The sequence below is a fragment of the Gallinula chloropus genome, assembly GCF_964237585.1.
Source record: "Gallinula chloropus genome assembly, chromosome: 14".
NCBI classification, from domain to species: Eukaryota; Metazoa; Chordata; class Aves; order Gruiformes; family Rallidae; genus Gallinula; species Gallinula chloropus.
In genome coordinates this window covers 313134-326098 of record NC_140099.1, presented here as the reverse complement: position 1 = coordinate 326098, position 12965 = coordinate 313134, and the positions used below count along the sequence as shown (strand labels likewise).

The window sequence follows — 12965 nt, the reverse complement described above, 5'->3', positions numbered from 1 at the left end:
GCAGATTTAAACAAGTTTTATTCATAAACTGTCTGGGGAAAGGAAATTTACTGATATAAAAAAAGTCATGGAACAAACTGACTTTCTTCAAGTCTGCTAACCTATTCAGGCTCATTTATAAACTCACACTATCATTGCTAAACAGAACACCTCTCCACCCATCTTCCACTTAACCTGGGCTGTTAATGACTCTTGAATTTCAGAACTGTATGGAAAACATACTTTTGTAGCCAAGTTGCAACTAGTGTTACCAAATTATTAGCTACACGTTACACAAACACCGTACAGTAATAAATCAGGATGTATACTATTTCTCTCTTTTTATACACGAACCAGTCAGTCATGAATGATGTGGTTAGTTTAAACAGGTTTGTAGTCAAGCTTGGACTCCAGCTTCTTGGAATCAGCCACTTTTCTAACAGCCTTCATGAAGTCTTCCTGAACGACAAAGTCGTGATCAGCACGGATCGCAAACATACCTGTGAAGAGTAATTTAATAGCAGGAGTAAGTCTGCGCTCCCTGCAGCAACAGGACAAAGACAATACGTAACGATTTATTCAAAGTGAAAACAGATCCCAGTTGTATTATCTGCATGTACACTTTTACACACAGGTCTTGGATGTTGGGAAAGGGAATGAGGTCATCTTCCTGAACCAGGTGATCAGTAAGGAATGTATTAAACAGTTATTTAATCTTGCTCTAGACAAGAATGTGTGGTTACTGTGTTACTCAGCCTTCCCAGTTAGGCAAACCCTAAGCATACAATGAATTTATAATGTGAAAAAAGTATAGAACAGCAGTAACTCTCCAATCACCCAGGTACAAAGGGGCTTGGATTCTCTGCAAAAAGGGAAAAAAAAGAATGGGTATCATTGCTGGTTTTGTTATGTATCTAATTCTTCTGAGAGAGGACGACATATGTCACAACACTCAGCTAGTACACAGTTAGAGGCTAGCTCCAGCTCTGAAGTGGTATATGGTTGTTTTATCCACAGATCATGCTGAACTACAAAAAGCTTTATTACCATGCACGTCCCAGGACAGTGCCCAAATCCATGTAACCCTGTGTGGATCCAGCCTGTGCACAGCAGGGGATATTAGCAGGTGTAAGGTCATGGGAACACAGGGTGCTACTGCTCCTAACTGGCAGCAGATCTGCACATTATCAGCTGGACTGTTGGTATGCCTGGCTGGAGTATCCACATGCCCGGTAAGAGACTTGCCTGTAACCTCAGGAGGAGGATGTAAAGCTCTGTGTGACTCTACAGGTCATAAGGCAACTTGGAAGATAAGAAAAGAGGGCTTGTTCAAGCTGTTCCACCAGGCTCCAGGGTGTAGCACCATGCTGTTGCTCATGCTTCAACAGTCCAGACACGTGTGACACGCTGAAACACACACCCTTTTCGGCACTCTGCTGCTGTCCAGGTGCTAATGTCTCCCTTGAGTAAAAGCTATCTAGCCCTTCAAGAAGGGATCCAAAAAGGGAGCACCAACAAGCAAGTGCTGTGTGTCAGCAGAGCATTTTTTAACCCCTTCTCAGAAGTATCAAAAAAAAAACCCAACTCAAATGTTTAGCATTTACCAAGATTTAGCACAGCAAAATGAAGAGTTCAGAAAATACCTGCTTCAGTGCAGACATTTCTCAAGTCTGCTCCGTTAAAGCCATCCGAAAGCTTCACGATTGCTTCATAATCTATTCATGAAACAAGGATGCCAGTTAGAAATAAAGTCACACTTTGTTATGGATGCCAGCTCACAGAGAAACACTTTAATTCAGTTCATTTATTGGTCTAGTGGGCAGCTATCTACTCACTCTGAAACCAATCAGCTGGTTTACCCCTTTCATCAAAGCAAACATACTGCAGCAAAGAGCTGCTATTGTATGATTTAAATCCCAAGGTTACTGCCTTGTGGTTACATCCACATGAAACTCAAGTAAAGCTACACCAAGGCAAGATTCCAATGATTTAAATGATGTGTAACCCCCCCGAAAACTTATCTCCATGTCATCAGAACTTGATCCTATTCCACTTATAACAACTGCATCTTACTGAAGGCATTAAATGCCTTATCAAGCCTGATGTGTTATGCACATATTTTACTGAAATAGTGGCTATGGTTATAGTTTGTAGAACCAATTTCTAAACCACTGCAGCTATTGAGCCTCCAGCAAGTTCCAATCTTTGCAAGGCTGCTTATTAAAACACTATCAATTTTCTGCAAAACTTTCCAAAGCAGTTTACCTTCTGTGTGAAACTCAGAATGAACTGAATGTTTGTATTTCAAGAATCCAACCACTCCCCTCCAGAGCCTCAAAATGCTCCAATTTTATTTTAATTCCATGTAGCACAACGTGTCCCCACAATTGGAGAGTTAAAAAAAAAAAAAAAAAGCCAAACGAATGAGGGGAGGAAGCAAGTGTTGAACACTGCAAGGTTTGTTAAGTTTAGAGTTTTCAGTAGACACCAGACTCAAGCAGAACCTCATGCTCCATCAGGGAGCTGGTCATTATCTTCAGATTTGAATTCAAGCCACACCCCGCCTTGCTGCGAAGTTCTGGGTTTCCTTTCAGGTGTGAAAGCTGAACAGCACAGTCTTCCCATCTTGTGTTCTGAAACGCAGCTAATACCCATCTGACATCTCACCTTGCTAAACGGTGTAAAGGAGTGATCCTACCCTGCTGCCACACCAGTGCCCGCAGACACGGGGAGGAAGGATGAAGCACTTCACCTCGGGCTCACAATTTGCTTCAGATCTTCTCTAGCTCACTAGACTACAGCCCTGCGTGTGTTTAAGCCACCACTGCTACTAAGAAAGGCAATCTTCATCCCTCCCACCCTCCTCCTGCTCCCCAGCCGCCCCCTCTATTGAGCCGCAGCTGTTTACGCAGCCAGATGGTGAAGGAGATCAGTTCCACTACCCAGATCGTGTCAGCAGAGAGGTGGGGGTGGGTCAAGGGGCTGTGAACAAGCAGCCAGGGGGCTGCTCACTGAAATAAAAGGCAGCCAGTGTCATTTCAAAGGCAAACCACACTTACAGTTTTCTTGAGGAAAGCTCTAAGCATCACTGTGGAGCTCTGGTCAGAGTAACAGCCATTAAATAAGCCTCCCCCACTTTATCTGGTGGGTTCTTCTCACCGTTACACTCTGGAGAGAGCTCTCTACAACACTAACTAAAGACAACTTTCTTTCAGACAACATGCCATCTCTGAACCCCAAAGGAAGGTTCTCCATCACTTTTAAAGATTCCTTATTGTTTTCACACGTGTGCAGCAAGGTTTTTTCTCTCCTTGGTGGAGCTAACAGAAGTGCTGTCTGCTGCCATCAAGCTATTCCTTTACAAACAGGAAATCACCTGCTAAGAATCATCTTAATTTTCCAGTTTACAACTGTGCACCAAGGGTGCAAAGGCAGGCTATGCAATGACACAACCAGGATCAATTTTAAATAAAAAGGAATTCCAGAGAGGGGAAGTCACATGGCTGGTGCAAGGGGAGGAATTAGAAGGGTAGAGTCATCCTCACAACTCCCCTCTCCACATTTATTCCAGCAGAAGTAGGAAGGATATCCAAGTAGCTTCCCACTTACCTATTTCACCATGCTTAGTGATAGGACCTGCATGAATCTTCAAGATGTCCAATCTGGCTTGTTCATTTGGGAGATCGATATCTAGAAAGAATTACAGCTTTACCAGAAACCCAGGATTCCTACAGACAACATCCTCCTTCCCACCACTGCCCAGCAGTAACTCACGGATCTTCCTATCCAGTCTCCCAGGCCGCAGAAGGGCAGGATCCAGCGTGTCTGGCCTGTTAGTAGCCATGATCATTTTAACTCTGTGCAGAGTATCAAATCCATCCATCTGATTCAGTAACTAGCAGGAAACAGAAGTATGTTTTTAAACAACCCAAAGCCTCCCTGGTGTGATCTAGCATGTTTATTTTCTGCATCAGTGTTTTTTCCCCCCAAGATGTAGGAGCAGTAAAGATAAATCAGAGAAGAAAGGCTGCAAGTCTTCTATAACAGAAGGCCACAGCTCCCTTCACACTCTACAGGCAATAAAGATATGAAAATGCTTTGCCCAGAGAAAAAGACGTTGAGCAAAGCAGAGCTCAGACACGAAAGGCTCCACTGAAAATGTACAGCAATGAACAGCACAGTGCAAGGACTGAAGGAGCCAAGGGTTGGCTGACACATTTTGGTTGTAGCGCACCAAGTCCAGAACATTCAAATTAGTCTTGGAGAAGAGCCTCTAGAATACTAATCCACACACAGGCAGACACTTCATTGTGAAGATTCAAGCACTTGCTCTTTGATCACGGTCATTTCATTCTTTCAGGCAGACACATTCTTTTGAACTGGGCAAACTGTTTGCAAACACAGGCCAGCAAAGTTTCCCCGTTAGCCTCAGAATTCTTAATTGTCTCCAGCAGTTTTAAAATTCTCTTCACATAACTCAAGTTTACCAGAGCAATTAGTACAGAAACAACAACAAAAAATACATCTAACTTCTCCTAGTTTTGAAAATTAAATTGTAACAGTTCTAAAATGTATTGAGTAAGGGACTTTTGGTGTAAGACACCAGCTCTGCTTTCCCTTCTTTAAGAAAGGAAGGATCCTCCAAACCTACTACAAGAAGGTGCAGTAAACAGCAGCAAAGTCAAGTCACAGTAAGGAGAAAAAACACCCCAGACAATTCAGCTTGGAGGCTAACTGACAGAATCTTTAAAACCAGTAAAATTCATGGCTGAGTTATCAGGATGTGCAGCTGCTCTTTGGAAAAGCAGCATCTGGCTCACTTTTAGCCCAGCTAATTAACTCAGAAAAAGTCCTACAGAGCCAGATCCTAGTGTAACAGCTCCCATCTGTGTTACTACTTCATGTGCACAGCACACAGCCAGGGTGAGACACTCACCTCCATCAGAGTCCTCTGGATTTCTCTGTCAGCTGAGGTGCCTTCAGAAAAACGCCGACCACCTGCAGCACAACCAAACTGGTGAGTTATAGTACTTTCTTTTTGCCTCCACATGATACTAACTCTGAAGACAGTTATGTTTTTTAGCTGGGGGGAAGGAGGATTGGTATTCAGAGCTACATGCACAGGTTTTTAAATGCTTTTTATCCTAGTCAAAAAAAAATCCAAGTCAAATACAAATAGCTGTGGCTCTAGGCTCAGAAGGAAGCTGAGCCACTTGTCCTGTTACATTTCTTCTGAACAAACATTCATGCACACTCTCTTTTGAGGAGACAGACTGTAGCTTGCTAGCTAATTTCAGTGTTAAAAGGAGACTCTAGCCACCCATCAGGCCACCAGCCTTACCAATGGCATCTATCTCATCCATGAAAATGATGCAGGGCTGGTGGTCTCTGGCATAATTGAACATCTCTCTGATCAGCCGAGCACTCTCTCCAATGTACTTGTCCACTATGGAACTCGACACCACCTTTGAAAGACAAGAGACGTGGGTGAAGAGACTGGAGTGCAAACAGATTAGGTGAGGGTGCATGTGCATGAACACAGGAATAAAGTTACACTACCTTTAGGAAGTTGCAATCAAGCTGGCTGGCAACAGCTCTGGCCAGAAGTGTTTTCCCTGTTCCTGGGCAGACAAGAGATGGAAGCTGTTTAACTAATAAAAGGGAAGGGAAGGCTACTGCTGCAGTTTGAGAGTGGCAACTAAGCATTCATTACCCCTTCATGAGACTCACCAGGGGGGCCATAGAGCAAGCAACCCTTTGGAGGTATAATTCCCACACGCTGGAATAATTCTGGGTTTGTAAGTGGCAATTCTATTACCTGTGAATAGAGAGATAAACACACTGAGACTCAGAGTTTTAAGACAGATCAGCAGCCCCAGGAAGCTGATGGTAACACTTGCCATGCTGTTTTCCAGCTACCTCAGTTCCTAGCTGTGCAGCATATTTGGTGTGAGAAACCAGAAAATGTCATATTGATCTAACAGGTCAACCCATGACCCTGCCCTTCTTGTTCAGGCTTCAGCTCTCCACCCAATTGTTTCCCTCAGTGCTCTTTGTTACTGTCATAATACAACCACACAGAGCGATTCCAGCAGTTTTTGTGCAGAATGACACGTGCACTTGACTTTACAGCACTGCAACAGCCTAAAGGGTCTTAGATCCTTCAAACCCTCTTTTTTTAAGAGGATTTCCTTCATTTCAGTATCATTCCAAGCTTTTGAAAGGGTAGAGATAAGTTATAACCAGTTTGAGAAATGGGTTTTGGTGTTTAGAATAATCAGCAAGCCATTTTTTGCACTGAAAAGCTTCAACTCAGAACATACACCACTATATGTAAGTGTCTGAGAGACACTGGTACCTCTCGCAGCTCCCTGATTTGTTCTGACAACCCTCCAATCTCAGAGTATGACACATCCCCTGGATCTTCATGAGACATATTATAGACCAGTGGATCCACTTCCCTTGGCAAGTACCTGGGGGGTGGGGGAGGAAAGAAAAGCAGAGTTAAAAGCAGACTTTTTTTGTCCTGCAGACACATTTATAGAGTTATGACAACAGATTTTGCAGCAATTATGAAAGTTATTTCTTCTCCTCCCACCTTAATAACAAGTGTGTTGAAAAAACATAATAACCCCAACCCTAGCAAACTTCTTTCAAACTTTCACATCAAAAGTTGAAAACAAACTGCTAAAAATGCTGAGTTGTAACAGAATTACTTTTTAATGAGTAACAAATTTGGTTTTAGACGATATCTAACAGACACATAAACCTTCCCTCAAAGTACCTGCCCTTACTATAACACTGCTTTGCAGAAAACATGTACAAAACATCACAAAAGTTATTCAAACCTCTGTGAAACCTACTCAGATGACTGTTTTCCCCCCCTTTAAATGCTGTAGAGCAGAAACTTACCTCATGATAGTCAGAGTGGTCATATCCAGAGCAACTCTTGTCCCTGGCTTCAGCTTGCTTTTGTCCAGCTAGTTGCAAAGAAAGGATGTCTATCAGAACCACGCTCCAAAACAACGTCTGATTTTAGCCAAGACATTTACTCTTTGCTCAATCACACACAAGGAGAAAACAAGGCTACTGAGCTACATGCCAAGCAGTTCCTTCAGTAACCAATATCCTCTTTGTCATCATTTTTTGGGAAAAAAAAAACCCGGGCTCTACTGTTTTATGGGAACAAAGGCTTTGGGAGAAGCGACCCAGGAGCTGACCAAGGAACCTGCTGGTTGTCACAACTGGACACCAGCAAAGTTAAACCAGGCCACAGGAAGATTTTTTTTCAACCCTGGAAGAGATCTTGAACAGCAAGTCATCAACTCTGCCACTTCTGAAAATAAATACTACGGGATTTTTTTACTGCTGCCAACCTGAGGGGATTAGTGAGAGAGAAAGGACAGAGCCAGCTGTTTCAGGACAAGTAAGCAATCCGCCCTTAAGGGAAGGAAGTTCAGGCACAGAGCCCATCTGAGCCCGAACTTTGCCCCTTGTACTCAAAGGCTTTCTCATTTCAGGACTGCCAAGACAGGTGACACAAGTTCCTAACCTATTTTCTCCAAGCCTTCCATCATTTGCACATTTTCCCATATCCAGTTACACCCCAAAATCATCCGTCCCAGTTGCTATCCTTCTGCTATCTGTCACCTCAGATGCCTCATTCACCTGCCTCAGCATTTTTTGTCTGCTTATTCCATTTTTATGAGGTTTTTAAACCCATTAGCAGTCCCTAGTCCAGTACACACTGCTAATTTCTGCTGGGATTAAACCTACTAATCTGCATTTCTCACCTTGTTTGCAAGAAACCAGGCCTAGGAGAGCACTCTCACCTCACACAACACAACCCTGAGCACGGATCACAGAGATTACCTGTCATCTCCTCCATTACCCGTGATTACCTCTATTCTAATTGCCCCTTTTTTCTTTAATTCTTTGAGGTACTCAATCCACATTTGAAGAATATAAAACCTATTTATTCTGAGCTTTCCCAGCAAGACAACCAAAGAAGAGGGATTTCAACACCTATTTGCAAGCACAGCCTGAAGCTTTCCATCACCCCTGCTGAGGGGATTTGCCAAGTCCCTAGCACAGGTGGGCTTTAGTGTCTAGCAGCATTCAGAATCAAGCTGTCACTCCTCCCTTACTGAGATCACTAATATGACCTCTTTCCAGCTGCCTAATCTTAGAGAGATCTGTGAAAGCTTGAAATTCTATCAGATTCAGCACCAATTTAAGTCACTCTGCAGTGAGAAGAAAACAAAGAGAAGCCACTTGACTCTGAATTCCTTTTGGAACACACTGTAGATAGGGAAGTCATTTTGTTTGGATTTAAACAGTGTCCTTCCCTTTCCTCAGCAGCAGCACAGCCATAAGGACTCTGATCAAAACTAGTCCTCTGAAGCACTCCATGCAAAATTACCTGCCTTGATATTTTGACATTTAAAACAACCATGAGTGTTTTTTTACTCTCTACTATCAAGTTGAGGATCTTTTAAGATCAAAGAGTGTTTTTACTGAAGAATAAACTTCAAAGTATGTGCTGCAACACCAGGTTCAGCCAAAACCCAACCCGCTCCCTAGCACGTATCTCCGTCTCGACACGGGACCTCGGGATGAGCTCACGTGCCCCTCAGTGGAATTCAGGATGCTGATGTTCCACAACAGTTTGTTCATCCTCCTCAAAGAAAACAGTGAGTTTGCACCATAACACCTTGAAAATGACAAAGCTTAGAATGATGTATTTAAAGAGCATTTTGATACCAACAATTCTTGCATATATTTTCCACAAGCAAAGCTGTATTGCATTGGTATGGTTGAAGAAAGTCAAGGAGATCTCTACACATACACAAAAGTAAAGTAACACACTTAGAGGTACAATTCCCAAGCAGTTTCTCTCTAAAAGGAGGAGAAAAGGTCCATCCTTAGTGAGAAATGCACAATCTACCGACAAGAGCGAATGGCATAGGAAGATACCTCTTGTGAGAGTTTTGCTCCCTGTTCCCCACTAAGTACTGTTAGTTGTGGGCCTTCAACAGAAACTCCTCTGACAGCTAGGAACACCTCCTCCTGCCCCTCTTCCTAAACTCTTCCAGGCTCCCTGCTCTGCCGCCTGCTCCTGTGGCCACCACATCGCCATCACAGCTGAATCCCCTCCACAGAGCAGTTCAGCTCCTGCACGCTGAAGTTCCACTACGCTGTGCTTAACCCCCATGTACAAACCTCAAGATAATTCTGGTTACTGCAAAACACTTGCATGTTAATCTTACAAACACCTCTCCTTTCTTCCTATATGATCAGTAGAGTTCAAAATTCCCTAAAGAACAGCAGATTCTCTTCAGAAAGAGAAAGAAAAGCCACTTCCAAGATCACTACCCATCTGCGCTCCCTTCGCCAAAGGAACTTTTGGTGAATAAAAACTTATTTTCCACAATTTCCATAACACTGAACAATCTATACTCATGCACTAAAAGCTCAACTCCAGTTACCTTTCTCCACCATAAAGGAGTCAGTTCAAGATGCACTGAGAGGTCACAGCTGTTGAAAGATCTCACACTTATTTGTGCATTAAAATAACAAAGTCAAATGCTGCTGCTGCCTTCTCAGGGTACAAGATCCTCCCCAGGGTTGCTATCTGTTCAGAGACCTCTCACACTCTCACTCTTCATACTTATTCCTCTTACCTTCCATTCCTCAAAGTCAAGGATGAATGTCATAACACCTAACTACACATGTGCAACGTTCCAGGAAGGTTGTGGACAACTTCAGCTTTCCTAGAAGTGACACTACTACCAGCTATAAAAGGAGAGAGCAAGCAGACAGCAGTATAAAACAGCCATATACACCTCAAAGAAGAACGTACTTCATCCCACTAAGGACCCAGTTTAGGAAAAGCAATGCCAACATTCAAGACCAAAGCAAACTTTTAATGAGTGTTCAGAGGGATCAGCTACCTGACGACGACAGCCAACCACGTATCTGGGTCCGTTCGTAGCCTTCACAATGACTGCAGAGAGAAGATCAAAGGAAAACATCAACTTCACTTGATCTGCTGCTCCGAATTACACTTCTGAATTGTATTTTTCCACCAATACTCCTAATTCTTTACTCCTCCCAACCTCTAGCCAGATTTTAACTGCAGAAGCTTACAATCAAGATTTCAAAGAACCAATGGTTCAGGACACTTACATTTCTCTTCCGTTAGCTGCTTAAGAACCTCCCCAACAATCTGCAAAAGATTAAAGACACTATTAGCCTACAGATAAGCTGTCATTGCAAAACAACTCTTAACATGTTTTGGGACACAAAAGATGACTGTCACCTTTGTCATTCTTTCTCCTGTTTCATGCTGTTTGTCAGCCCTTTTATTTCTTTTAACACATTTATGACAACTAGGACAGACAACTGCTCTAGCCCCCATGTCGTGTGTCTGTTCCAACAGGAACAGGTACAGATTAGATGTGAGGGAAAAGTTCTTCCCTGGCAGAGCTGTCAGGGCCTGGCACAGGCTGCCCAGGGAGGGGCTGAGTCCCCACCTCTGGGTGTGTTTAACAGAGGGGAGATGAGGTGCTCAGGGATCTGGTTTAGCACAGGACAGGGACGGTTGGACTTGATGAGCTTAAAGGGCTTTTCCAACCTTGTCACAGAAGGCTTATTTCTGTTTGTTGTAACATTCCTGCTTACCCTTTTTTGACATAAAAAAGGACTTAGATGATGCTACACCCACTGGAGCTCAGGGTCAGCCACTGCGGGTCGCTGCGACTGTTCCACTTACGTACCTGCCCAACACTCTGTAAGGCCTTGAGATCATTTTCTGACTTTTCATATTGCTTGGTGAGCTCCTTCAGCTGTTCTCTTACTAGAAGAAAAGCAAGAAACATAGAAGCCTTTAAACTTTCCATCCACTGAGAACTCAGAGAAGCAGCGGGCAGAGGTAGCCTGCGAGATCTGCACACCCTGCACATCACCTCCCAGCAAGCACAGGGGAGCTTCTGCTCCAGGGCCCGCACGCCCTCAACGCGGTGGCAGCTCTCGCTAGTGAAAACACTCCGCAGGAGGCACCCAACAACCCCAACTGCAGAGGTGCCTTCCCGCGGCACTGCGGGGCGAGCCACCGCCAGGGCGATGCAACCCCGGACGTCTGGGGCACAGAAACCCCTCTGAGGGCGTGAGGCACGTCTGAGGCTGACGGAAACCCCTCGCGGGGCAGAGGGCTGAGGACCGGGCATCGCCCGGCTCGCGTGGGGCGGCGCGGCCTGGCAGCCCCTCAGAACACCGCCCCCCCGCACGGGGGGTCCCCACGGCCGAGCTGCCCCGCGGGGAGAGAAAAGCGGCCAGGGCGCTGACAAGGGCCGCGCCGCCGCGGCCGGAGCACCAGCCCGGCCCCGCCTCCCCTCCCTCGGCCCGGCCGCGGCGCTGCCCCGCGGGCCCGGCCAGGCCCGTGACGAAGCGCGGGCAGCGGCCGCGGGGCTTCCGCGGAGCTCTCCGGGCCGCTCAGCCACGGCGACTCCCCCGGCGACGGCGGCAGCCCCCGGGGCGGCGCTCACGCTCTTTGAGGCGGCCGTCGATCTCCTTGTGCTCCAGCAGCTTCTTGCGGTAGTCCTGCAGCGCCTTGTCCCGCGGGTCCGCCATGATGAGCAGCCGCCGCTCATAGGGAATGCCGGGAAGGGCCATGGCGGCCGGGGGCAGGGCCGCGCGCCCGCCCCGCCCCCCCCGCGCGCCCGTGCCCGCCCCCCGCCTGTCCTCGCGCTGCAGCGCCCCCTGCCGCCGCGGAGGGGGAATGTGGGGAGCGCGGCGAACGCGCCTTGCGACAGGCGCGAACACAGGGCCCCTCCCGCCTGCCGCTCCCCCCGCCGCTCCCCCCCGCCGCCCCCCCCCGCCGCTCCCCCCGGGAGTGCCGCAGGGCTCGGGCGGTCTGTGTGCCCGGTACCCCCGCGTACCGCGGGGTCTGGCGCAAGTAACCGCCAGGCCGAGCCTCCCCCAGAGCCCCGCCGCTCCTCTCCTCAGGCACCCCAGGGCTTCCCGCCAGAGCTGGCTCCCGCGCCCACAGGCCACTTGGGAGCTCAGACTATGCCAAGGACAAACCCTTAGATAACTGGCACCGAGTGCAAATGCCGTTAGTTGCACTGACATTGGAGTATTGTGTCCAGCTATGGGCCCCTCAGCTCAAGAAGGACATAGAGCTCCTTGAGAGAGCCCAGCGCAGCCCCTTCCTCGTGAGGAGAGGCTGAGGGAGCTGGGCCTGGAGGAGACTGAGGGGTGACCTTATTCATGTTTATAGATATGTAAAGGGTGAGAGTCAGGAGGCTGGAGCCAGGCTCTGCTCAGGGGTGGCAGCGACAGGACAAGGGGCAGCGGGTGCAGCTGGAGCAGAGGAAGCTCCATGGGAATGTCAGGAGGAACTTTGTCACTGTGAGGGTGACAGAGCCCTGGGACAGGCTGCCCAGAGAGGCTGTGGAGTCTCCTCTGGAGACACCCAAACCGGCCTGGATGTGTTCCTGCCCTGGCAGGGAGCTGGACTAGGTGATCTTTTGAGGTCTCTCCCGACTCCCAACAGTCTGATTCTGTGATGAACTGAATTGGCAGTGCTGGCTGGCAGCAATTTAACAGATCACGGCATGGCCATGGCCTGTGGTTACAGGAGAACCCAGGCACATCCCTGCTCACCTCAGGGGATCCCCCTCAGATGACATTAATGCTTAATGCATTCTGTGATTCCATGTCTCTCGTGCAGCCAGAGCCCGGCCAAAAGGCCTGGGGGAGCATGAGAAAACAGGACGAGTGAGGGCTGTAGCAGCCCCCAGTGCCCCTGTGCCCCATCCCGCAGCCCCTGCTCGGAGGGGAGGACACGCCGTTACCAGGGCCAGCCTGCCGCAGCCAGCCGCCCCCTCACGCTGCATGTGGGATGGGGTGACCGGGGGCACTGCCAGGAGAAGAGGGGCCGCTCCTCGTGTCTCCTGGGGGGAGCCGGGCTGCTTTCTGTGCCG

General features: G+C 47.4%; 1 protein-coding gene across 1 annotated transcript; it reads right to left on the bottom strand.

Annotated features, from left to right (window-relative positions):
* PSMC6 (proteasome 26S subunit, ATPase 6) lies at positions 1 to 11652 on the bottom strand (the record flags this gene model as incomplete). The annotated part of the gene is made up of 14 exons (XM_084270509.1): positions 1 to 479; positions 1623 to 1694; positions 3589 to 3669; positions 3754 to 3874; positions 4916 to 4977; positions 5321 to 5444; positions 5539 to 5600; positions 5710 to 5797; positions 6338 to 6452; positions 6892 to 6959; positions 9933 to 9985; positions 10168 to 10207; positions 10758 to 10837; positions 11526 to 11652. 14 exons carry the CDS (start codon positions 11650 to 11652, stop codon positions 361 to 363), a joined length of 1212 nt encoding a protein of 403 aa, XP_084126635.1. The 3' UTR covers positions 1 to 360.
* Positions 11653 to 12965: the final 1313 nt, after the last annotated feature.